Below are 23,575 nucleotides of genomic sequence, written 5' to 3'. Positions count from 1 at the left end.
CACTGTAGTTCCTTCTCTAGATTGTCGCACAGATGACAAAATGGTAGATATCGAAATAGACGACAGAGGGATAGAGAAACAATTGAAACAATTAAAATCGCTCAAAAGAGGAAAGGCCTCTGGACCTGATGGGATACCAGTTCAATTTTACACAGAGTACGCGAAGGAACTTGCTCCCTTTCTTGCAGCGGTGTACCGTAGGTCCCTAGAAGAGCGTAGCGTTCCAAAGGATTGGAAAAGGGCACAGGTCATCCCCGTTTTCAAGAAGGGACGTCGAACAGATGTGCAGAACTATAGACCTATATCTCTAACGTCGATCAGTTGTAGAATTTTGGAACACGTATTGTGTTCGAGTATAATGACTTTTCTGGAGACTAGAAATCTACTCTGTAGGAATCAGCATGGGTTTCGAAAAAGACGGTCATGTGAAACCCAGCTCGCGCTATTCGTCCACGAGACTCAGAGGGCCATAGACACGGGTTCACAGGTAGATGCCGTGTTTCTTGACTTCCGCAAGGCGTTCGATACAGTTCCCCACAGTCGTTTATTGAACAAAGTAAGAGCATATGGACTATCAGACCAATTGTGTGATTGGATTGAGGAGTTCCTAGATAACAGGACGCAGCATGTTATTCTCAATGGAGAGAAGTCTTCCGAAGTAAGAGTAATTTCAGGTGTGCCGCAGGGGAGTGTCATAGGACCGTTGCTATTCACAATATACATAAATGACCTGGTGGATGACATCGGAAGTTCACTGAGGCTTTTTGCAGATGATGCTGTGGTGTATCGAGAGGTTGTAACAATGGAAAATTGTACTGAAATGCAGGAGGATCTGCAGCGAATTGACGCATGGTGCAGGGAATGGCAACTGAATCTCAATGTAGACAAGTGTAATGTGCTGCGAATACACAGAAAGATAGATCCTTTATCATTTAGCTACAATATAGCAGGTCAGCAACTGGAAGCAGTTAATTCCATAAATTATCTGGGAGTGCGCATTAGGAGTGATTAAAATGGAATAATCATATAATGTTGATTGTCGGTAAAGCAGATGCCAGACTGAGATTCATTGGAAGAATCCTAAGGAAATGCAATCCGAAAAGAAAGGAAGTAGGTTACAGTACGCTTGTTCGCCCACTGCTTGAATACTGCTCAGCAGTGTGGGATCCGTACCAGATAGGGTTGATACAAGACATAGAGAAGATCCAACGGAGAGCAGCGCGCTTCGTTACAGGATCATTTAGTAATCGCGAAAGCGTTACGGAGATGACAGATAAACAGCAGTGGAAGACTCTGCAGGAGAGACGCTCAATAGCTCGGTACGGGCTTTTGTCAAAGTTTCGAGAACATACCTTCACCGAAGAGTCAAGCAGTATATTGCTCCCTCCTACGTATATCTCGCGAAGAGACCATGAGGATAAAATCAGAGAGATTAGAGCCCACACAGAGGCATACCGACAATCCTTCTTTCCACGAACAATACGAGACTGGAATAGAAGGGAGAACCGATAGAGGTACTGAAGGTACCCTCCGCCACACACCGTCAGGTGGCTTGCGGAGTATGGATGTAGATGTAGATGTAGATGTAGCAGTAACAAACCGAGCAGCCCGCCTCTGAATTGCTTCCAGTCTTCCTTTAATACGGCCTGATACGGAGGTACCCAACAATGGGTCGCACTGGTGCCCTGTGTGTGGTCCCCTTTACATATGAACCACGTTTCCTAAAATTCTCCCAATAAATCGAAGTCGACATTCGCCTTCCGTACAACAAATCTTATATGCTCATTCTATTTCATATTGCTTTGCAACGTTACCCTTAGATATTTAATCGACGTAGCTGTGTCAAACAGCACATTACCAACGCTGTATTCGAACATTACGGGTTTATTGTTCCTACTCATCTGCATTAACTTACATTCTTCTACATTTAAAGCCATCTGTCATTCATCAGGCCAACTAGAAATTTTCTACAATTCATCTTGTATTCTCCTTCAGTCAGTCAACGACGACACCTTCCCGTACACCACATCACCATCAGCAAATAGCCGCAGATTGCTGCTCAATCTGGCCGCCAGATCATTTCCGTATATACAACATAACAGCAGCTGTATTATACTTCCCTGGATTGTCCGGAAACGCATAATACTGAGACAGTAGATAAAAATTACATTGCTGACCAAAACTAGTGTATTTTCACTTAGTACTAAAGGTCCTTAAAGAATGTTAGGCAGTAAATTTTGATCTAGCAAATTTTGGCAGGTATTAGGTGTCGAGTAGTTCCCACCAATCCTCGTTTAAGTACAGCCTACCTAGTAGAATGAAGTGTTGCCACTTCTAGGCGGCCGCCATAGTGGCTTACTGTGAGACAATGTGTCTAATAGTGTATTTTAAATACGAGAGTATGCCATCTTAGGCACTTTATAACACTTAAAACACTTGATAATGGCACTTTGAAGCCGAAATCATGATCGTGTAAGTGTAAATATAACATGCAAATAAACAACAGTCTTATGGCGGTACTGACTTTAAAGAAATAAATTATGACTGTGGCCCCGTATTATGAAAAAATTATTACTGCGAGACGTTTACGAGCGACCCTGCCGTCCGGCTTGCAGTATATACAGGGTGTTACAAAAAGGTACGGCCAAACTTTCAGGAAACATTCCTCACACACAAAGAAAGAAAATACGTTATGTGGACATGTGTCCGGAAACGCTTACTTTTCATGTTAGAGCTCATTTTATTACTTCTCTTCAAATCATATTAATCATGGAATGGAAACACACAGCAACAGAACGTACCAGCGTGACTTCAAACACGTTGTTACAGGAAATGTTCAAAATGTCCTCCGTTAGCGAGGATACATGCATCCACCCTCCGTCGCCTGGAATCCCTGATGAGCTGATGCAGCCCTCGAGAATGGCGTATTGTATCACAGCCGTCCACAATACGAGCACGAAGAGTCTGTACATTTGGTACCGGGGTTGCGTAGACAAAAGCTTTCAAATGCCACCATAAATGAAAGTCAAGAGGGTTGAGGTCAGGAGAGCGTGGAGGCCATGGAATTGGTCCGCCTCTACCAATCCATCGGTCACCGAATCTGTTGTTGAGAAGCGTACGAACACTTCGACTGAAATGTGCAGGAGCTCCATCGTGCATGAACCACATGTTGTGTCGTACTTGTAAAGACACATGTTCTAGCAGCACAGGTCGAGTACCCGTATCAAATCATGATAACGTGCCCGTATGAAATCATGATAAATCATCAAGACATCACCAACAATGCCTGCCCAAAGATTCACAGAAAATCTGTGTTGATGACGTGATTGCACAATTGCGTGCGGATTCTCGTCAGCCCACACATGTTGATTGTGAAAATTTACAATTTGATCACGTTGGAATGAAGCCTCATCCGTAAAGAGAACATTTGCACTGAAATGAGGATTGACACTTTGTTGGATGAACCATTCGCAGAAGTGTACCCGTGGAGGCCAATCAGCTGCTGATAGTGCCTGCACACGCTGTACATGGTGCGGAAACAACTGGTTCTCCCGTAGCACTCTCCATACAGTGACGTGGTCAACGTTAGCTTGTGCAGGAGCAACTTCTCTGACGCTGACATTAGGGTTATCGTCAACTGCACGAAGAATTGCCTCGTCCATTGCAGGTGTCCTCGTCGTTCTAGGTATTCCTCAGTCGCGAGTCATAGGCTGGAATGTTCCGTGCTCCCTAAGACACCGATCAATTGCTTCGAACGTCTTCCTGTCGGGACACCTTCGTTCTGCAAATCTGTCTCGATACAAACGTACCGCGCCACGGCTATTGCCCCGTGCTGATCCATACATCAAATGGGCATCTGCCAACTCCGCATTTGTAAACATTGCACTGACTGCTAAACCACGTTCGTGATGAACACTAACCTGTTGATGCTACTTACTGATGTGCTTGATGCTAGTACTGTAGAGCAATGAGTCGCATGTCAACACAAGCACCGAAGTCAACATTACCTTCCTTCAATTGGGCCAACTGGCGGTGAATCGAGGAAGTACAGTACATACTGACGAAAATAAAATGAGCTCTAACATGGAAATTAAGCGTTTCCGGACACATGTCTACATAACATCTTTTCTTTATTTGTGTGTGAGGAATGTTTCCTGTAAGTTTGGCCGTACCTTTTTGTAATACCCTGTATATAGGGCCTACAATGCGGCGCTCTCTCACGCCTGTGGGTCGGCAGCCCGTCGCACCCGGCGCTCTCGACGAGTGCTCGTAAAGTCAACTGTCAGTCCGCTGGCTGCATGCCTCTCCCACGCCTTCCCTAGTGCGTGTCGGCCACTAGTCGCGCTATCCACGCACATCGCATCACAAGTAGGCACACGCACTAGCGACGGACTGCAGCGCCAAACTGTTACAACCTGGCTGCCTTGACTCCCAAACCCAACAGGGTGTGTTCGTTCCAATTTTCTGTATCTATAAGGTGCGTCAGGGTCATTTTAAGTCCAGTTGATGCAGAGCACATTTGCTCGTGTCGATCTCTTTCGCGTAATCCCACCATACTTTAGTGTCCTCGGCAGTAGCGGCTCGTGAGAACATTCTGTTAGTATGGTCAAATTCTCGAGTGCTGGAGAGATCTAGCGATCTCAAAATATGTCTCAAAAAAAGTGTTTTCGGAAATTCTATCGTACGTAAACGTCGTGAAAACTGTCAAAATTGCCTATTAAGAAATAAAAAAAGACTCCTGCAGATAACATAGATTTCATCGATCAAACGCTATTAGCAAACAAAGAACCTGTTAGCAACTGAAAATAATGATTAATTTTAATAATGAACAGCCTCAGTTACACTGTTTACCTAGAATTTACCTAGGTTTCAGTCGGGATAACCCAACCTTCGCCAGGTAAGAACTTAAATATCTTCAGTATTTCGCGGCCCTATCAGCAACTGTATAAATAATAATTTTGTTTTTAATAACGAACAGCCTTGTTTCGCGCCTTATTTGATCTAATCGTTCGCGAAACTTTCGTTATGTGGTGAAATTTATACTACCGTATTCCAATGCACTCTAGTGAGACATTTAGAAACTTAACACGCCTCCGCTACAGTGGATAGACTTGTCAGTCCTAGAACAATAATATTAAATGTGGATTAGCGGCCGTCAAAGAATAATAAAGAAATATACGGTGACGGGGTTTCGAGAGTGAAGGTTCTGGCACTGCGTAGATAGAATAAACGTCCTCGGGTTTCAAACGACGTCATTTCGAATGGAATACTCGAGATTTCGACAGCTTGCTCCGCCGTCGTCATCAGGAGTAAAAGAAACTCCTGAGTGCTAGGGTTGGTACAGTGTCCGGCTTATGTAGGCGCGGCAGTAGCGTCTGCATGCTTCCAAATAGGGCCGAAGTGACATTTGAGCGGGAAGGCGAGTAGGGCAGCTCTAGGCAGCTCCCGCTCACTGGGGCACCAAAGCCAACGAGATATCCGGGCCCTGTGGCTTACGTCGCAGCACCTGACACTACATGTCTTGCGAGTTGCAGCTAACTTTTCCAACGGGAAGCGAGTTACTGTTTGAGACCACTTTGTTACTTCGTAGCCGTGTTTGAAGAGAGTTACGCTCTCGGTATTTCTGGTAAAGTTAAGGAATTTATTGGTTACCCTTTCATTGAGATACTGATTTCCCACCTGGTCCCGAATGTAGCGAAGCGTTCGCGATGCATGTCGGACAAGATATCTAGTGTAGCGTCACAAGTCGTTGCGGAGCCCGTATTTCCCGTAGACACCGACTGACGTCAGCTGGCATGAGGGGCCGGCGAGACGTTTGCAACTGCCGCTCCCGTCTCCCTAAATGCGTCAAGCATCCGTCTTCTGTTCCATGTCTAATTCCTCCTCTCCCCACCCGCCCCACTTACCTCTGACAATTTACCCCTTTCCCCATGCCGTAGTATTATATTCTCGGCCGCCTCCTGTATAATGGTCGGACGATACTGGTTTGTCATATGTTAAAAAAGGACAATATACATCATCAGTTTACGCTGTATTCTCGTAAACTTCCTGAATGGAAGAGCGGGGCTTGTGAATTCTGGCATTTTAACTCCTCTTTCTCCCAGTTGTTGAAGCGTACCGAGACGTGCCACATTCAAGTTTTAGGCGGTGGGTAGACAATGGCGCTGATACCAGAGGTTTCCCACCACGAACTCCCATGGCCAGTACTCGCGCGAGTAAGGCGCTTTGGCTGTCCCTAAAGCCAGATTACTTCAAAAGCACCTTCAGAGCATTGCGACCCACGTGATCACCCGAGAGATTTCAACAAAAGTCCACAAGTTGTCCTAAAAAAAAGTGGAAGCACAGAACAGACCCACCGCTGTGTTTCCGCAACCAGTGTCGGAAAGAGTTGCATTAACACACCCAGATATCGTTCCGCCAATCATAAGGCGAGGGACAGCACACTTTCAACTCTTACTTTGTTGACAGAGAATCTAAGTGTTGAAGAAGAAAATTTTGCAAGCTTTCTCTGCATGCAGGAAGAGAGACAGATTTTCCGTTGCACTGTGCAAACCTTGCTATTTCCTCACCTGCTGCTGTAATTTTGAGTGATGTGTGAGAGTAGTCAGTCAGTACACGAGTTTGGGGCGAGCATCCGGCGGCTGTCCGTGCCTCGCCGTTGGAGAGTCGCTGTTCGGTGCCCTGCTTCATCTTGTTCGATCAATTGTGAGTTTAGTTCTCGAGGGCGGCAGGCAGCTTGCACAAAAGGCTGCTGAACCCCGATCGTCTCGCACGTAGCACAAGGACGACAAGAGACGTAAACATTTCAACGGATGGCCTTATGATGATGCACAAGTCAAGACTCACGTCTGTTCATATTATATCTTGTGTACGTTCTCCAGGCAATGTTGAGCCATTGTCGGTTTCTTAAGCTCCTTTTGCATGGTGTGTTGCGTATCCTCAGCATGATGCTGACCAGCAGTGTGAATCACTTAGCCTATGTTGTTGCTGCCGAATTTGCAGTTTATTGGGAATCACTTAGCCTATGTTGTTGCTGCCGAATTTGCAGTTTATTGGAATGTTTCTGCTTATGTTATCTTATACAATCACATGGTTCACTTAAATAAAATGCACTGAAATAAAATGAAAAGTTTGATGAATTGTATTCATGTGAGAGTCAAGAAGGAAAACAAAATTGTGCCTTGCCTACACATTATATGAAGAATCAATGAGTGAAGCTATATAAAAATATGGTAAAAGCATGTTGGGATGACGAGATTACGAGGGCGTGCTGAAAAGAAATAACTCGGAATTTTTTTATGTGAAAACTCTTAAAGTTTTTGAAATAAAACAGATGTTATTAATATTTTACATTTTTATTCTTCGTGCCTAGATATTTATTTCTTAGCGTAGTAAACCTGGCGACGAACCCATTTTTCCCAACAGGAGACGAGTTTGTGAATACGTCCACTCTAAGAGTGTTTGGCTTTGTTGACGGAGCCACAACCTCACCTCTACTTCCACCGCTTCATCATTATCAAAGTCAAGTTCTCGAAGATGTTCTTTAAGTTTTGGAAACAAATGAAAATCGGATGGGGCCATTCTACGAATTCGAAACTCGATTGCAGCATGCTGTTTCTTACGCATCGACGTATTTACGATACACACCGCCATGTTGCACGGTACAATCTGGAGCCCTATAGCATCAGAGGGCTGTAATTATGTACACATGAAGATTAAAGACGTAGAATATTAATAACACATGTTTCATTTAAAAATCTTTAAGGATTTGCCCGTAAAACATTCGGAGGAATTACTTTTCAGCACATTAAATCCTGGATTATATCTCTCAAGCAGCATCCAGGAGTAGGAAAGACAATCGTAAACGGATGGTATAGAGATCTGAGTTTCTATTTGTTGTTGTTGTTGTTGCATTTTTTAATTTTTTCTATGGAAGCATATACATGAACTGATCAGTGCATTAATGAATTTGGACTGACGGGAGAAAACTTAATAGTATTAATAACAATTACTGTTTTGGAAGAATGGTCAGGTCGGTGGGTCATACGCTAAGGCAGCCAGAAGCTGTGCAGTTGGGAATGGAAGGATGGTTGAAGGAAAATTGTAAGCGTAGATCAGAATATGTAAAACATCATCTGGAATATTGAGGGCATTAGGTACACTGAGACGAAAATAATAGCACAGTAGTGAAGCCGGTAACTAAAACTATAGATTGTACGTACTGTCAGAAGAATATCAATTAGAAAATGCTTAGTTCGTGTAAAGATGTCTATCAGGATTTAACCCATCTTCAACTGAGCTAGTAGATAATGATTCCTGTTAATTGCTAATATAGTCGTTTATATCACTAATCTCCAAAGAATGGAAAGGAAAATACTTTTTAGGCGACAATCAACAGCAGAGATATATCGTACGAAATGCTTTCATGGTGTAGTGTTGTAAATTCGTATTCATTCCGACCTGTTTCGGTCTTCGACCATCTTTAAGTAAGAAAGAAAAACAATAAAGCTTTCACATCTCATACACCACGCAACACGAGATTAAATTTCTTATTACAGTCACAGTTATTGTGTCCAGTCGGAATAAATGTGAATATACGATACAGCACAGTGTCATACTCTTCCTACGAAAAGAAAGAAACTAACTGTAAAATAACCTAGCGCGACTCATCACAGTACGTACACCGTATATTAAGCAAGGAATATGAAACTAATCAGTTTTTTGTGATACGGAGCCCTGGTATCAAGTTTTAAGGTCGGCAGTCTTAGGTCTATAAGGACAACTGGACTCAAGCAGTTTCGGAATATTCACATCTGATCGGGAGAATCTGGACACCTATTGGTGGGTGTCCATCATTCACCTTTTGACAGCTTGAACCATGTTGGGGACACTTTCAGTGAGGTGTCTGCATGTCTGTAGGAATGACAGCCCACTCTTCTTCAAAACTGGAAACCGCAGAAGTTAGTGATTTTAGATGCTGTGGCCTGGAACGAAGTCGATGTTGAAACTCACCCAAGAGGTTTTCCAATGGGTTTATGTCGGGACTCTGGATTCGGGCTCTCGTTGTTCACAAACCATTGCCTCACAGATTCTACTTAAGATCGTGCTATACAAACAGTCCTCATCTCCGGTCTGTTCCTCTATTGTACACAGTGTAGAATGGTGTAAAATGTAGTTATATTCTTGCACATTTAGTGTTTCCTTAGCGTAATAAAGGAACTACACCCCAACTACGAGAAACAACCCCACATCGTAGCACTACCTTCTCTGTGCTTCCTTATTGGCACTACACATGGTGGCAGGTAACGTTCCCCAGGCATTCGACAAAGCGACCGCCATTGGATTTCAGAGGGTATAGCATGATTCATCACTCCAAATCGCTCCTTTTCAGTCACTGTGCTGCGGTGTCCCTCTTGAGACCACCTCAGGGTCACTTAGCACTGCTTACAGAAATGCGTAGCTTATGAGGAACTGCTATGAAATCAGCAGAAGGCATTTTTACAACAGCTCACCGCAATGCTTGACGGTCGACTTCGGAGGCTTGAGAACGGTTGGAATGTCGCTGATGGACGTTTTACTCAGTTGAGATGCAGTGACTAATTCACGTGCGAAATCAGTTACGTTAGCTGTGCCATTCTACTGTTACGGCTGCTCTACTGACAACAATTCCTCCTGTAGCACTGCCCCGTCCGCCTCCTCTTACACTGGTGGCTCCACCTCTCGTGACGGCCAGTTATGAATTCCGCATTACAAAGTGGCGTCCGAATACGATGTAGTGAATAAGAACGCTATAGCCGTAGGTGTAATTTCTGACGTAAAGAAACTCATAAGTTGCTCACATGACGAATACTGCGCGTCTTGGCATAAATAAAGCTGTACGAAAAGTGACTACTTGCTGCAATTGTTTAAATAACTAAATCATCGGTCTCGGAGCTCGTGCATCATAACCCCCATGAATTAAAAAATGAATGACCATGTGTGTGAGTTGAGTTTTTGTGGGTGTGTGTTTGTGTGTGTGTCGTGTATTTTCGGCAAAGTCCTTGATGGCCGAAAGCTCATATTGTGACACTCTTTTTGTTGTGCCTATCTGTGATTTAGCATCTCCATCGATACTCTGGAAAACACATTTAAGTGCCTGGTAGAGGCTTCGTCGAACCACCTTCGCAATTCTCTATTATTCCAATCTCGTATAGCGCGCGGGAAGAACGAACAACTATATCTTTCCGTACGAGATCTGATTTCCCTTATTTAACAGTGGTGACCCTTTCTCCCTGTGTAGATGGGTCAACAAAATATTATCACATTCGGAGGAGAAAGTTGGTGATTGGAATTTCGTGAGAAGATTCCGTCGCAACGAAAAACGCCTTTCTTTTAATGATATCCAGCCCAATTCCTGTATCATTCCTGTGACACTCTCTCCCATATTTCGCGATAATACAAAACGTGCTGCCCTTCTTTGAACTTTTTCGAAGCACTCCGTCAGCTTTCGTAATATTGGATATAGAATATCCTTTCTCTTGGTGTTCGTCCCCCCCAACCCCCCTTTCCTCCCCCCCACCCCCCACCCCCACCCCCCACCCCACCCGAAACTGGTTGGCTTGAGGTTTGCAGCTCTAGATGTAACTGTTACGTGGAGATACGGCAGTAGCTAACAGGGTGTCGGTTTGCAGATGCAGTGAGGCGGTGAGGTGGCGGTGACGGAGACGGCGAGACGCACAGCCGGCCAGTGAGGATGCGCCCCCTGCCGCTGCCCCTGCCCCTGCCCCTGGTGCTGGCGCTGCTGGCGGCGCTGTTGGCGGTGAGCGGCGCGCGCCGCCGGCCCGACGACCTGTTCGCGCAGCAGCGGCGCTCGCGCGCCCACGGCGGGCCGCAGCCCCCGCACAAGGAGCGCCGCCCCAACATCATACTCTTCCTCACCGACGACCAGGACGTAGAGCTCGGTAAGCAGCCGTGCTCAGCTATAAACGTTTCTGTGTATACACTGAAGAGCCAAAGAAACTGGCACACTTGCCTAATATACACTCCTGGAAATGGAAAACAGAACACATTGACACCGGTGTGTCAGACCCACCATACTTGCTCCGGACACTGCGAGAGGGCTGTACAAGCAATGATCACACGCACGGCACAGCGGACACACCAGGAACCGCGGTGTTGGCCGTCGAATGGCGCTAGCTGCGCAGCATTTGTGCACCGCCGCCGTCAGTGTCAGCCAGTTTGCCGTGGCATACGGAGCTCCATCGCAGTCTTTAACACTGGTAGCATGCCGCGACAGCGTGGACGTGAACCGTATGTGCAGTTGACGGACTTTGAGCGAGGGCGTATAGTGGGCATGCGGGAGGCCGGGTGGACGTACCGCCGAATTGCTCAACACGTGGGGCGTGAGGTCTCCACAGTACATCGATGTTGTTGCCAGTGATCGGCGGAAGGTGCACGTGCCCGTCGACCTGGGACCGGACCGCAGCGACGCACGGATGCACGCCAAGACCGTAGGATCCTACGCAGTGCCGTAGGGGACCGCACCGCCACTTCCCAGCAAATTAGGGACACTGTTGCTCCTGGGGTATCGGCGAGGACCATTCGCAACCGTCTCCATGAAGCTGGGCTACGGTCCCGCACACCGTTAGGCCGTCTTCCGCTCACGCCCCAACATCGTGCAGCCCGCCTCCAGTGGTGTCGCGACAGGCGCGAATGGAGGGACGAATGGAGACGTGTCGTCTTCAGCGATGAGAGTCGCTTCTGCCTTGGTGCCAATGATGGTCGTATGCGTGTTTGACGCCGTGCAGGTGAGCGCCACAATCAGGACTGCATACGACCGAGGCACACAGGGCCAACACCCGGCATCATGGTGTGGGGAGCGATCTCCTACACTGGCCGTACACCACTGGTGATCGTCGAGGGGACACTGAATAGTGCACGGTACATCCAAACCGTCATCGAACCCATCGTTCTACCATTCCTAGACCGGCAAGGGAACTTGCTGTTCCAACAGGACAATGCACGTCCGCATGTATCCCGTGCCACCCAACGTGCTCTAGAAGGTGTAAGTCAACTACCCTGGCCAGCAAGATCTCCGGATCTGTCCCCCATTGAGCATGTTTGGGACTGGATGAAGCGTCGTCTCACGCGGTCTGCACGTCCAGCACGAACGCTGGTCCAACTGAGGCGCCAGGTGGAAATGGCATGGCAAGCCGTTCCACAGGACTACATCCAGCATCTCTACGATCGTCTCCATGGGAGAATAGCAGCCTGCATTGCTGCGAAAGGTGGATATACACTGTACTAGTGCCGACATTGTGCATGCTCTGTTGCCTGTGTCTATGTGCCTGTGGTTCTGTCAGTGTGATCATGAGATGTATCTGACCCCAGGAATGTGTCAATAAAGTTTCCCCTTCCTGGGACAATGAATTCACGGTGTTCTTATTTCAATTTCCAGGACTGTAGTTAAGGGCCCCCGCTAGCACGCAGAAGTGCCGCAGCACGACGTGCCATGGACTCGACTAATGTCTGAAGTACCGATGGAGGGAATTGACACCATGAATCCTGAGGGCTGTCCATAAATCTGTAAGAGTACGTGGGAGCAGAGATCTATTCTGAAAAGCACGTTGCAAGGCATCACAGATGTGCTCATTAAGGTTCATTTCTGGCAAGGTTGGTGGCCAGCGGAGGTGTTTAAACTCACAAGACTGCTACTGGATCCGCTCTGTAGCAATTCGGGACGTATGGGTGTGTCGCATTGTGCTGTTGGAATTGCCCAAGTCCGTCGGAATGTATAATGGACATGAATGGATGCAGGTGATCAGACAGGATGCTTACTTATGTGTCACCTGTCAGAGTCGTGTCTAGACGTACCAGGAGTGCCACGTCACTCCAACTGCAATCGCCCCGCCGCCTCCAACAGCTTGAACTCTCCTCTTGCTGACGTGCAGGGTCCATGGATTCACGAGGTTGTCTCCATACTTGTACACGCCCAATCGCTCGATACATTTTGAAACGAGACTCGTCCGATCAGGCAACATGTTTCCAGTTATGAACAGTCCAATGTTGGTGCTGACGGGCCCAGACGAGGCGTAAATCTTTGTGTCTTGCATCAAGTGTACACGAGTGGGATTTGGGCACCGAAAGCTCCTATCGATGATGTTTAGTTGAATAGATTGCGCTCTGACACTTGTTGATGGGTCAGCACACTGAAATCTGCAGGAATTTGCGGGAAGATTGCACTTCTGTCAGATTGAACGATTCTCTTCAATCGTCATTGCTACCGTTATTGCATCATCTTTTTCCAGTCGTAGCGATGTCGGAGATTTGATGTTTTACCTCGGAGATGCTGTGTCCAATCGCTCGTGCGCTTGCTTTAACACCACGTTCAGAGTCACTTGAATCTTGATAACCTGCCATTGTGGCATCAGTAACCTAACTAATAACTGCGCCAGACACTTGTTATCTTATACAGGCGTTGTCGATCGCAGCGCAGTATTCTGCCTGTTTACATTGTATTTGAATATGATGCCTATACCAGTTTCTTTGGCGCTTCAGTGTAAATTGCAAATATTAATTTTACATATATAAATTGAATTAAGTATATTTAAATTTTGTAATTAATAGTTTAACTTTGTGATGAATAAAATAAAATGAAAAGAAATGTTGATAATAGCAGGATGCGAACCTGGGTCAATGGACTGCCAGTTTGTGCGTTAAACCACTCACCCATTATGCAGTTATGACTGCAGCTCCTCAAAAATTGCACATACCCTACGCTTGCACAATATACTACACGCGGCTTCAAAGAAAAATACTCTCCTGGCGCTGTGAGCAATATAGCACTCGGACTGCTAGAAACGATAACATCGGATAAGAGCACGGATATTCGAAAACAGACAGCTTTCCTCTTTGTCTGAGTTGATCATAGCGCGGCTGACTATCGTTTCAGCACTCGACACTGGTTTCTAGCTATCGCAGAGAGAGTGCTACCAAACATGTTTCGTCTGTTTTATTTGGATACCAACATATATTCGAAGAGAAATGGCGCAACTTTAGTGCGATTTCCCACTGGCATTCGAAGAGAAATTGCGTAATTTTATTCCGATTTCCAGCTCGCGTTCGAAGGGAAATGGCATAATTGTAGTACGATATTCACAGTGTGCTGTAGCACATTAGCACATGATAACCGGCCGCCACTGTTACATAGGCATCCATTTTCTTCCTTTGATACGAGAGTAATATGACCTATGAAAGAGGCAAACAGTGCTGCACACCGCTGACACTGGTATTTCTTGTAGTTTTCCTCGACAAGCTGTTGGAACACGCACGTGACCCCATTGGACACAGAAATATGAAATCTAATCTTAATACATCATATCACCTCCGAAAAAGAATTACATAATCAAGTTTCAGTTTGCAGGTACATGTCTACAGGCCTGGTACATATCGAAAGCCTAGTACTTCAGTAGCGTAGCACATCGCAAGAGGAGTCCATACAAAACGACTTCTTTAGTCTCAGGGTTGTACTGACGCAGTTGACACATTTCCGCACCATACGCCACTGTCCGCACCGCACCACACCCCACCCCACCCCGCCCCACTTCGCCAATACTCTGCGTTCAATGCGTACAAGGATTACGAACACTCAGCTGAAAAAAAAATTAATCTCATTAGTGTAATAATTAGAACTTTATGACTACTTCTCGTATGCGCAGAGAAGCAAAGTCTCTGGTGTGGTGGGCAATTGGAGATCACAACTTGAGACCGTACCATTTTTGTTGCATTTGTAATACGGCATCACAGAACCACCAGAAGACTCTGTAACGTGTATTTGTTCCTGGACAGCCAGTGTCGATCAAGTGAACATCTTCAAGTTACCGATTAACATTACATCGAGTTAAAACGAATATTCCTTGCCGTCAAATACACAGTTATTAACAGTTGCAGATCTGTCACATACACATGCACCCATTATCTCATACCCAATATCATGTACTGTTAATCCGTGACTTGAAGATGGTCGCTTGGCCGAAACTGGCTGCCCGCCAGTAAGTATAGATTACGGCAGTTTGCAATGGTTCCGTTCTTTAAAAACAGTGAGAAACCAAGGAAACTGGTATACCTGTCTAATATCGTGTAGGACCCCCGCGAGCTCGCAGAAGTGCCGTAACACGACGTGGCATGGGCTCAACTAATGTCTGAGGCAGTGCTGGAGATAATTCACACCATGAATACTGCTCTGCTGTCGATAAATCCGTAAGAGTACGAGTGGGTAGAGATCTCTTCTGATCAGCACGTTGCAAGGCATCACAGATATTAAAATTGCCAAATATGCAGCAACCATGTTTTATTTATTCACTTTTGCAAATCGATTTCAACTGATTAACAGCCATCATCGGTGCTTTCAACCAATATGTGCCCTGAGTAGTAATTTTCCTCGACAAGCTGTTGGAGCACGTACGTGACCCCATTGGACACTCAGGGCACATATTGGTTGAAAGCACCGATGATGGCTGTTAATCAGTAGAAATCAATTTGCAAAAGTGAATAAATAAAATATGATTTTGCGACTGGTTGCTGCATATTTGGTAATTTTATGGTTTACGGTCGCTGCACGACTTGGGAACCACATGGAGACCACCACGCATCACAGATATGTAATATAATGTTCATGTCTGGGGAGTTTGGTGGCCAGCGGAAGTGTTTAAATTCAAAAGAGTATTTCCTGGAGCCACTCTGTAGCAATTCTGGACGTGTGGGGTGTCGCATCGTCCTGCTAGAATTGCTCAAGTCCGTCGGAATGCACAATGGACATGGAAGGATGCAGGTTATCAGACAGGATGCCTACGTATGTGCCACCTGTCAGAGTTGGATGTAGACGTATCGGGGGTCCCGGTATCACTCCAGATCCACACGCCCCATACCATTACAGAGCCTCCACCAGGTTGAACAGTTCCCTGCCGACATGGAGGATCCATGGATTCATGCAACACGTTTCCAGTCATCAACAGCCCAATGTCGCTGTTGACGGGCCCAGGGACGCGTAAATCTTTGTGTCGTACAGTCACTAAGCATACACGAGTGCGCCGTCAGCTCCGAATGTCAATATTGATGATGTTTCGTTGAATGGTTCGCTCTCTGACCCTTGTTGATGGCCCAGAATTGAAATCTGCAGCAATTTGCGGCAGGGTTGCACTTCTGTCACGTTGAACGATTCTCTTCAGTCGTCGTTGGTGCTATCCTTGCAGGATCTTTTCCGGCCACAGCGATGTCGGAGATAATATTCACTGTACACTCGCGAAATGGTCGTATGGGAGAATCCCCACTTCACCACTCCCTCGGAGATGCTGTGTCCCATAATTCGTGCACCGAGTATAACACCACGTTTAAACTCACTTAAATCTCGATAACCTGCACCGGACACTTGTTGTCTTATATAGGCGTTGCCGACCGTATTCTGCCTGTTTAGATATCTCTGTATTTGAATAAGCATACATACCTATATCAGTTTCTTTGGCGCTTCAGTGTAGATGGAACCTGTGCAGCTACATTTACGGAAAATGTCTTGCGTTCGTACCGTGCTGAACGTTATGGTGTGATCTGTCGTTGGTGTGCTACGGCAGGCTCTCTGAACTTCATGCCGCGCACGCTGCGCCTGCTGCGCGACGGCGGCGCCGAGTTCCGGCACGCGTACGTGACGACGCCCATGTGCTGCCCGTCGCGCTCCAGCCTGCTGACCGGCATGTACGTGCACAACCACCACGTCTACACCAACAACGACAACTGCTCGTCGCCGCAGTGGCAGGCCAGCCACGAGACGCGCTCCTTCGCCACCTACCTCTCCAACGCCGGCTACCGCACAGGTACGTCTGCGAGCTGCTCGCCCGTGGCGAAACCTCGCTGTCAGCAACAACGTAGCCAACTAAAACCTCATACTGCAGCACTTTTGGCCTGCAAAACACAGGAAATTTCGACGTGTTGGCTGTTGGCGCTTGTCTGTGCATCTTGGACCGAAGATCGTTAAGTGGTTTCCCTGGTATTTCGCCGGCACAAGTACCTAACACTGCTAAGGGTTCCCCCTCAATGTTGGTGGTGGAATGAAGACGATATCGCAGTAGAAGATCTCGGGACGAGCGCCAACAGGCAACGCGTCAAGAAATGGCCTCCAACGGCCACATAATTTTTTGCTGGAAATTGTGCACTGATATTTCCCATTCACTCAATGAGGAGAGATACAGGAACCTGGACTACACTCAAACATTCATGCCACGCTTTGTTTCACAGTTCGAAAACATTGACTGTATCAAAATGCAGGGCAAGACGTATGAGAAAGACGATATACCCTCAGACTTCAAGAAGAATATAATAATTCCAATCCCAAAGAAAGCAGGTGGTGACAGATGTGAAAATTACTGAATGATCAGTTTAATAACTCACAGCTTCAGAATACAACACGAATTCATTACAGACGAATGGAAAAACTGGTAGAAGCCGACCTCGGGGAAGATCAGTTTGCGTTTCGTAGAAATGTTAGAACACGCGGGACAGTGCTAAGCCTACTACTTATCTTAGAAGATAGGAAAGGCAAACCTACATTTATAGCCTTTGCAGACTTAGAGAAATCTTTTGACAATGTTGACTTTAGTACCCACTTTCAAATTCTGAAGGTGGAAAGGATAAAATACGGGGAGCTAAAGGCTGTTTACAATTTTTACAAAAACCAGATGGCAGTTATAGCAGTCGAGGGGCACGAAAGGGAAGCAGTGGTTGAGAAGAGAGTGTGACAGGGTTGTAGCCTATCCCCCATTTCATTCAATGTACTGAGCAAGCAGTAAACGAAACAAAAGAAAATTAGGAGTAGGAATTAAAATCCATGGAGAAGAAAAAACTCTGAGGTTTGCCGACGACATTGTAATTCTGTCAGCGACAGCAAAGGACCTGGAAGAGCAGCTGAACGGAATGGACAGTGTCTTGAAAGGAGGATATAGGATGAACATCAACAAAAGCAAAACGAGGATGATGGAAAGTAGTCGAATTAAGGGAATGCTGAGGGAATTAGATTAGGAAATGAGGCACTTAAAGTAGAATATTAGTTTTGCTATTTTGGAAGCAAAATAACCTATGATGGTCGAAGTAGTTAGGAAATAAAATGTAGCCTGGCAATGGCAAGGAAAGCGTTTCTGAAGAAGAGAAATTTGCTAACGTCGAGTATAGATTTAAGTGTCGGGAAGTCTTTTCTGCAAGTATTTGTATGGAGCCTAACCACGTATGGGAGTGAAACATGGACAATGACTTGTTTGCACAAGAAGAGTGCCGGCCGTTGTGGCCGAGCGGTTCTAGGCGCTTCAGTCTGGAACCGCGAGACCGCTACGGTCGCAGGTTCGAATCCTGCCTCGGGCATGGATGTGTGTGATGTCATTAGGTTAGTTAGGTTTAAGTAGTTCTAAGTTCTAGTGGACTGATGACCTCAGATATTAAGTACTATAGTGCTCAGAGCCATTTTAACCATTTGATACGAACACTACTGAGATGATAACAAAATCTTCCCAATGAGGAATCATTTCGAATAACCTCAAAGAAACGTTCTCGTCAATAACTGCAAACACGCCGCGCCGTATCTAACCTCCAGCCATAACCGTGTCCTCGAACAAGACAGTTTCAGAACTCACCGTACGCATGTAAGTTTAGCCGCTAGCGTGTTGCATGTCTCAAAGTACACAGAACCATCAGCGCTGATCATACTTCCTCCACAACATGTCATAACACGATGCTGTGTTCCTTGACTTCCTTAAGGCGTTCGATATACAGTAGTTCCGCATTACCGCCGAACGAATAAAATTCGAGCGCACAGAGTGGCAGACCAGCTGTGCCATTGAAGCAGAGTTTCTAGCAAACAGGAGACGACATATCATTCTCAACAGAGATAAAGCTTCACACGTAAAATAATTTCGAATACATCGCAAGGGAAAGTTGTAGGTCCATTACTGCGGCGGTTAGAAGTGCATGCTTGCGATCAGCTTTGAAACTGTCTTGTTCGAGGAGTCGGTTACGGCTAGAGGTTGGATGGAGCGCGGCGTGTTTCCAGCTATTGGCGAGAGGGTTTCCTTTATCTGCGGTTATTCGAATTGGTTGACTACGTCGGAAGCTCCATTAGGCTTTTCTTTGATGATGCTGATGTACACACAGGAGTCGTAACGCTATAAAATTGAAGCGAAAAGCAGGAAGACCTCCAGAGAATAGATTCTTGATGCAGGGCATGGCAATTCATTCTCAGCACAAAGAAATGTAACGTTTAACGTATACATAAACAGAAAGACCCATTATTATTTCAGTACGCGGTTGGAGAAAAATAAGTGGAAGTAGTCACTCACATAAAATACCGAGGAATATAGGTACGGAGCGATCTGAAGTGGAACGACCACATACAGCTGCCCCTACCCGTCGATTTTATGCATTCCGCAGCGCCTTTACATGCTACTCTGAAGATTTTCATATTCGCTCATTCACTACGCGCAGAGTATTAGTACAAAAAAAAAAGGAAATTTAATGTAGATGAATTTTGTACTGGGATACGTTTTCTCTATAGGCCATAGTTTTCGAATTAAGTACAAAAGTGACCTGCAACAAGTTTTTCTTGCACAAGTCGAAAACGGCGGCCTCTAGGGAAAACATATCCCAGTACAAAATTTGACTACATTAAATTTCGTTGGTTAATATATTAAAAAACTTACAAGCCTGACCCGCTATCCATGCACATGCGCAGGACAAGGGAACTTACTTGAATGCGCATGCGCATACGAATACGAAAAAGTTTATACATGGGTAGGGGCTAAATAGCCCATATATTCCCAACCGTGGATCAACGTATATCAAAAAATGAAATGGGTAGAACAAGAGACGAGCTAAATAGGAGATGAAACCTAAAAATAACCGCACACGATTGCTTATGCTAGTAAAGAAACTTATATATGAAGCTACCTATGACAACAGGAGGAACCGTTTGTAGCTGTAGTTTATTGTGGGTCGTGGCCCATCGAACATAGGCCGGTGTGAGGTGGAGGGCACACCATTAAGTTAAGTAGTGGTTTTGACTTTGTACATTTGCACTGTTTGCGTTTTCCTTTTCTTTTTCGTTTATAAATGTATAGCTATGGTGTTCTTTTAATCATTGACAAAGGTCTTCTTAGGCACTTATGGGTTTTATTGTTGTTCTGAAGAAGGTGTAATTATCTACGCCGAAACCTGGGTTAACACTTAACACTAGGTGCTTTTTTCGCAATCTAGGCGGGTTTTTAGTTTTTTAATATAACCTATCGGTAGTGCCAGTTGAATCACTCTGTATAATTACTCGCAGGTAAGACAGATTCCAGACTGAGATTGACTGAAAGAATTATCAGGAAGTGTAGTCCATCAAAAAAGATTTATAAACAGTTTGTTCGAACAGCACTTAAGTCTGGGATCTGCACCGGACTGTATTGACAGAGGACATAGAGAAAATCCAAAGAAGACCAGCACCTTTCGTTACAGATTTATGTAGCAAGCACGAAGGGCTTCAGGCAAATGTTCAGTGAACTCTAGGGACACAAGCTACAAGAGAGGTGATCTGCTTCACGGTGTGGTCTACTATTGAGTGTCTACATTCCTTGAAATGTAAACCGATATGTTGCTTCCTCCTACGTATATGTCGCGAAAAGAGTATGAAGATAAAATTAGAGAGATTCGAGGGCACGCGCAGGATTGCGTGCAGTCGCTCTTCCCACGAATCATCGGTGTCTGGAACAGGAAAGGGAGGAAGTGACAGTGCGTCACAAAGTACCCTTCAGAACATACTGAAAGACGGTGTGCAGAGCATAGATGTAGATATAAAGAGACAATTTCAGTAAAATTTGTACAGTATACCGCGATAATGGTTACACAGCATTTTTTTACAAGGTATTAGCAAAGATAAATTCGGGAGCTGCTGAATGACTTTATTGACAGACTGGATGTGGCCATTTGACAGGCAACTTTCAAGATATAAAAGTGCAAAATAAACTGTAGAAATGTATTTTCTGTAGGTAGTCGGTCGTAGTCTAATAGATGAGTGAACGAGCAGCGAAAACAAGAAGGCGCACACGAGCTGCCTGCTAAGCCGCTTGCGTCGCGCACAGACGCGCGGGGGCCGAGGCTCGGCTGCCGGCCCCTTTGGCTCAGCTGCCGCGGCCGCCGACCCTGCCGCCTTCCGAGCGGCCTCCGCTGACGTCACGCATCCTTGGCAAGGTCAGCTCCGCCCCCGCGCGCCAGCCTCACGCGGCCGTGACCACCGCCACCGCCACGCGGCCTACCCGCAGCCCGCAAACCGTCCCACAAACTGAGAACAAGGGCTAGGGCCGTCCTCTCACGGGACGTGAAAACGTTCGTGAACAGGGAGCTAGCAGGCCGCGGTGGTCTAGCGGTTCTGGCGCTGCAGTCTGAAACCGCGGGACTGCTACGGTCGCAGGTTCGAATCCTGCCTCGGGCATGGGTGTGTGTGATGTCCTTAGGTTAGTTAGGTTTAAGTAGTTCTAAGTTCTAGGGGACTTATTACCTAAGATGTTGAGTCCCATAGTGCTCAGAGCCATTTGAACCATTTTTGAACAGGGAGATAGTGACGTCACAGAGTGCAGTTCCATAGTTCAATACGTTGCAGAGCGTGAAAGGAAGAGTCAACCATTTCAGACTTATGCCTCGCGGAGAGGAACTTGGCCAGTGGGATGCAGCATCGCTTTTACGCCACAAGCAGAACTTAGGAGGTGCCATATTGGATAATGCACATGAAATTAAATGTATTTGGTGGTTTCTTATTATAGCGTACGTTATAAATATAAACTGCTTTACGTAAATGGATCTCCCGAAAATGCGTCGCTTTCGATCCGATTTGTTTATAATAAAAAGACGGGAAACTACGTACGTATCGGTATCCAGAATGAGATTTTCACTCTGTAGCGGAGTGTGCGCTGATATGAAACTTCCTGACAGATTAAAACTGTGTGCTGGACCGAGAGTCGAACTCGGGACCTTTGCCTTTCGCGGGTAAGTGCTCTGTCAACTGAGCTACCCAAGTACGACTCATGACTCGTCGTCACAGCTTCAATTCTGCCAGTACCTCGTCTCCTACCTTCCAAACTTCACAGAAGCTCTTCTGCGAACCTTGCAGAACTAACACTCCTGGAAAAAAGGATATTGCGGAGACGTGGCTTAGCCACAGCCTAGGGGATGTTTCCAGAATGAGATTTTCACTCTGCAGCGGAGTGTGCGTTGATATGAAACTTCCTGACAGATTAAAACTGTGTGCTGGACCGAGACTCGAACTAGGGACCTTTGCCTTTCGCGGGCAAGTGCTCTACCAAGACTCGAGCCTCGGTCCAGCACACAGTTTTAATCTGTCAGGAAGCTCCGTATCGGTACTGAACGGCTTCTCGTATTTGATGCTTTAGTATTACGACTTGTGAGCTATGAAAGAATGCGGTTTCAGTGCCACGGTTCATAGGTGATTTAAGAAAAGTGTGTCATTTTTGGTTCCATTTGTTATGTGTACTCATAAGATGATAATCTCTTCCAAAGTACTTGATCCATTAGACCAGAAGTGTACAGACTTTTACTACAACAGGATGAAAATCTCACATTCTAACTCCATATGGGCCGCAAGCTAAAAAAAAAATAATTGTTTCACGTCATTTGTTCCACAAACATTCGCTTTATTTAACAAATATGGGTACAACAATGTATTCTCAAAAGAACTAACTCATACAAGCGTCCGTTCTCTCCTTTCTGGTAGAAAATGAAAGATGGGAAAAAAGAAAAGGAAGAAAAAGGTACAAGAACGACAGTGAAGGGCGGGCTGCATCAGATCAATTTCGGGCCGCAGTCTGTGCATCTTTGCATGAGACATTTGTACATGTTATATACTACAACTTGGAAAACACCGTCAAGTGGAAATTGTAGCGTAACTAATGAAGTCGTGAAACGACGAAGGTCAAGGTTATAGGTACATATCCGAAAATCATCCATATTTTTTGTGTTTTCTTCTTATTAATTTAATAGAAGAATGATCTGCAGTGCCCAGTGTTATTTATTATAAATAAATAGCGTCTCCATCCAAGATAGAGTATGTTCGATATTGTCTACATCTACGTCACTGGCTGGTTCCCTTGTAGTTCAGTACAGCTTACACCACAAAAAGAACAACATGGCTAGCATCTGGTCACGAGAATAAATGAGTTTTTTAACAGACTCAATCGAGAAGGAGCAGTGCTCATACAACGTTAAAAGTAAGAATTACAACAACAAACGTTGTCTATCCGAGACGCTATCCCGTGTGTCTGATAAAGTGAAACTGCGGCCGTCGGAACCTACAGACATCAAAGGAAAGCCAAACAAATTTTGTTAATATGCAGGCCATGTACAATATGTAAAGCATAGAAATAAGAGAAAGCAGTAGAAGTAGAGCTGGGACAGATGACATAGTTTACTACTGATGCAGTATTTTATAACAAGCTTTTGTCAAAAGTGATTTGTAGCATACTTTGTTTATCATTCCATTCTTAATCATACCATGTGTACTTTCGTCTACCAG

The 23,575-nt window shown here is 45.5% G+C and overlaps 1 protein-coding gene across 2 annotated transcripts in view; it reads left to right on the top strand.

Annotated features, from left to right (window-relative positions):
* LOC126162400 (extracellular sulfatase SULF-1 homolog) overlaps nucleotides 1-23,575 on the top strand; it is a 782,309-nt gene that overhangs the window by 345,490 nt on the left and 413,244 nt on the right. For both annotated transcript variants that reach the window (XM_049918893.1, XM_049918892.1), the window contains exons 3-4: nucleotides 10,671-10,940; nucleotides 16,605-16,844. In XM_049918893.1, the coding sequence (XP_049774850.1) occupies nucleotides 10,733-10,940; nucleotides 16,605-16,844 (448 nt within the window). In that variant the 5' untranslated portion in view covers nucleotides 10,671-10,732. The remainder of the gene's footprint in view (nucleotides 1-10,670; nucleotides 10,941-16,604; nucleotides 16,845-23,575) is intronic.

The sequence above is a fragment of the Schistocerca cancellata genome, chromosome 2 (assembly GCF_023864275.1).
Source record: "Schistocerca cancellata isolate TAMUIC-IGC-003103 chromosome 2, iqSchCanc2.1, whole genome shotgun sequence".
Classification (NCBI taxonomy): Eukaryota; Metazoa; Arthropoda; class Insecta; order Orthoptera; family Acrididae; genus Schistocerca; species Schistocerca cancellata.
The sequence above is the reverse complement of the archived record's forward strand: the minus strand, read 5'-3'. Positions and strand labels throughout refer to the sequence as shown.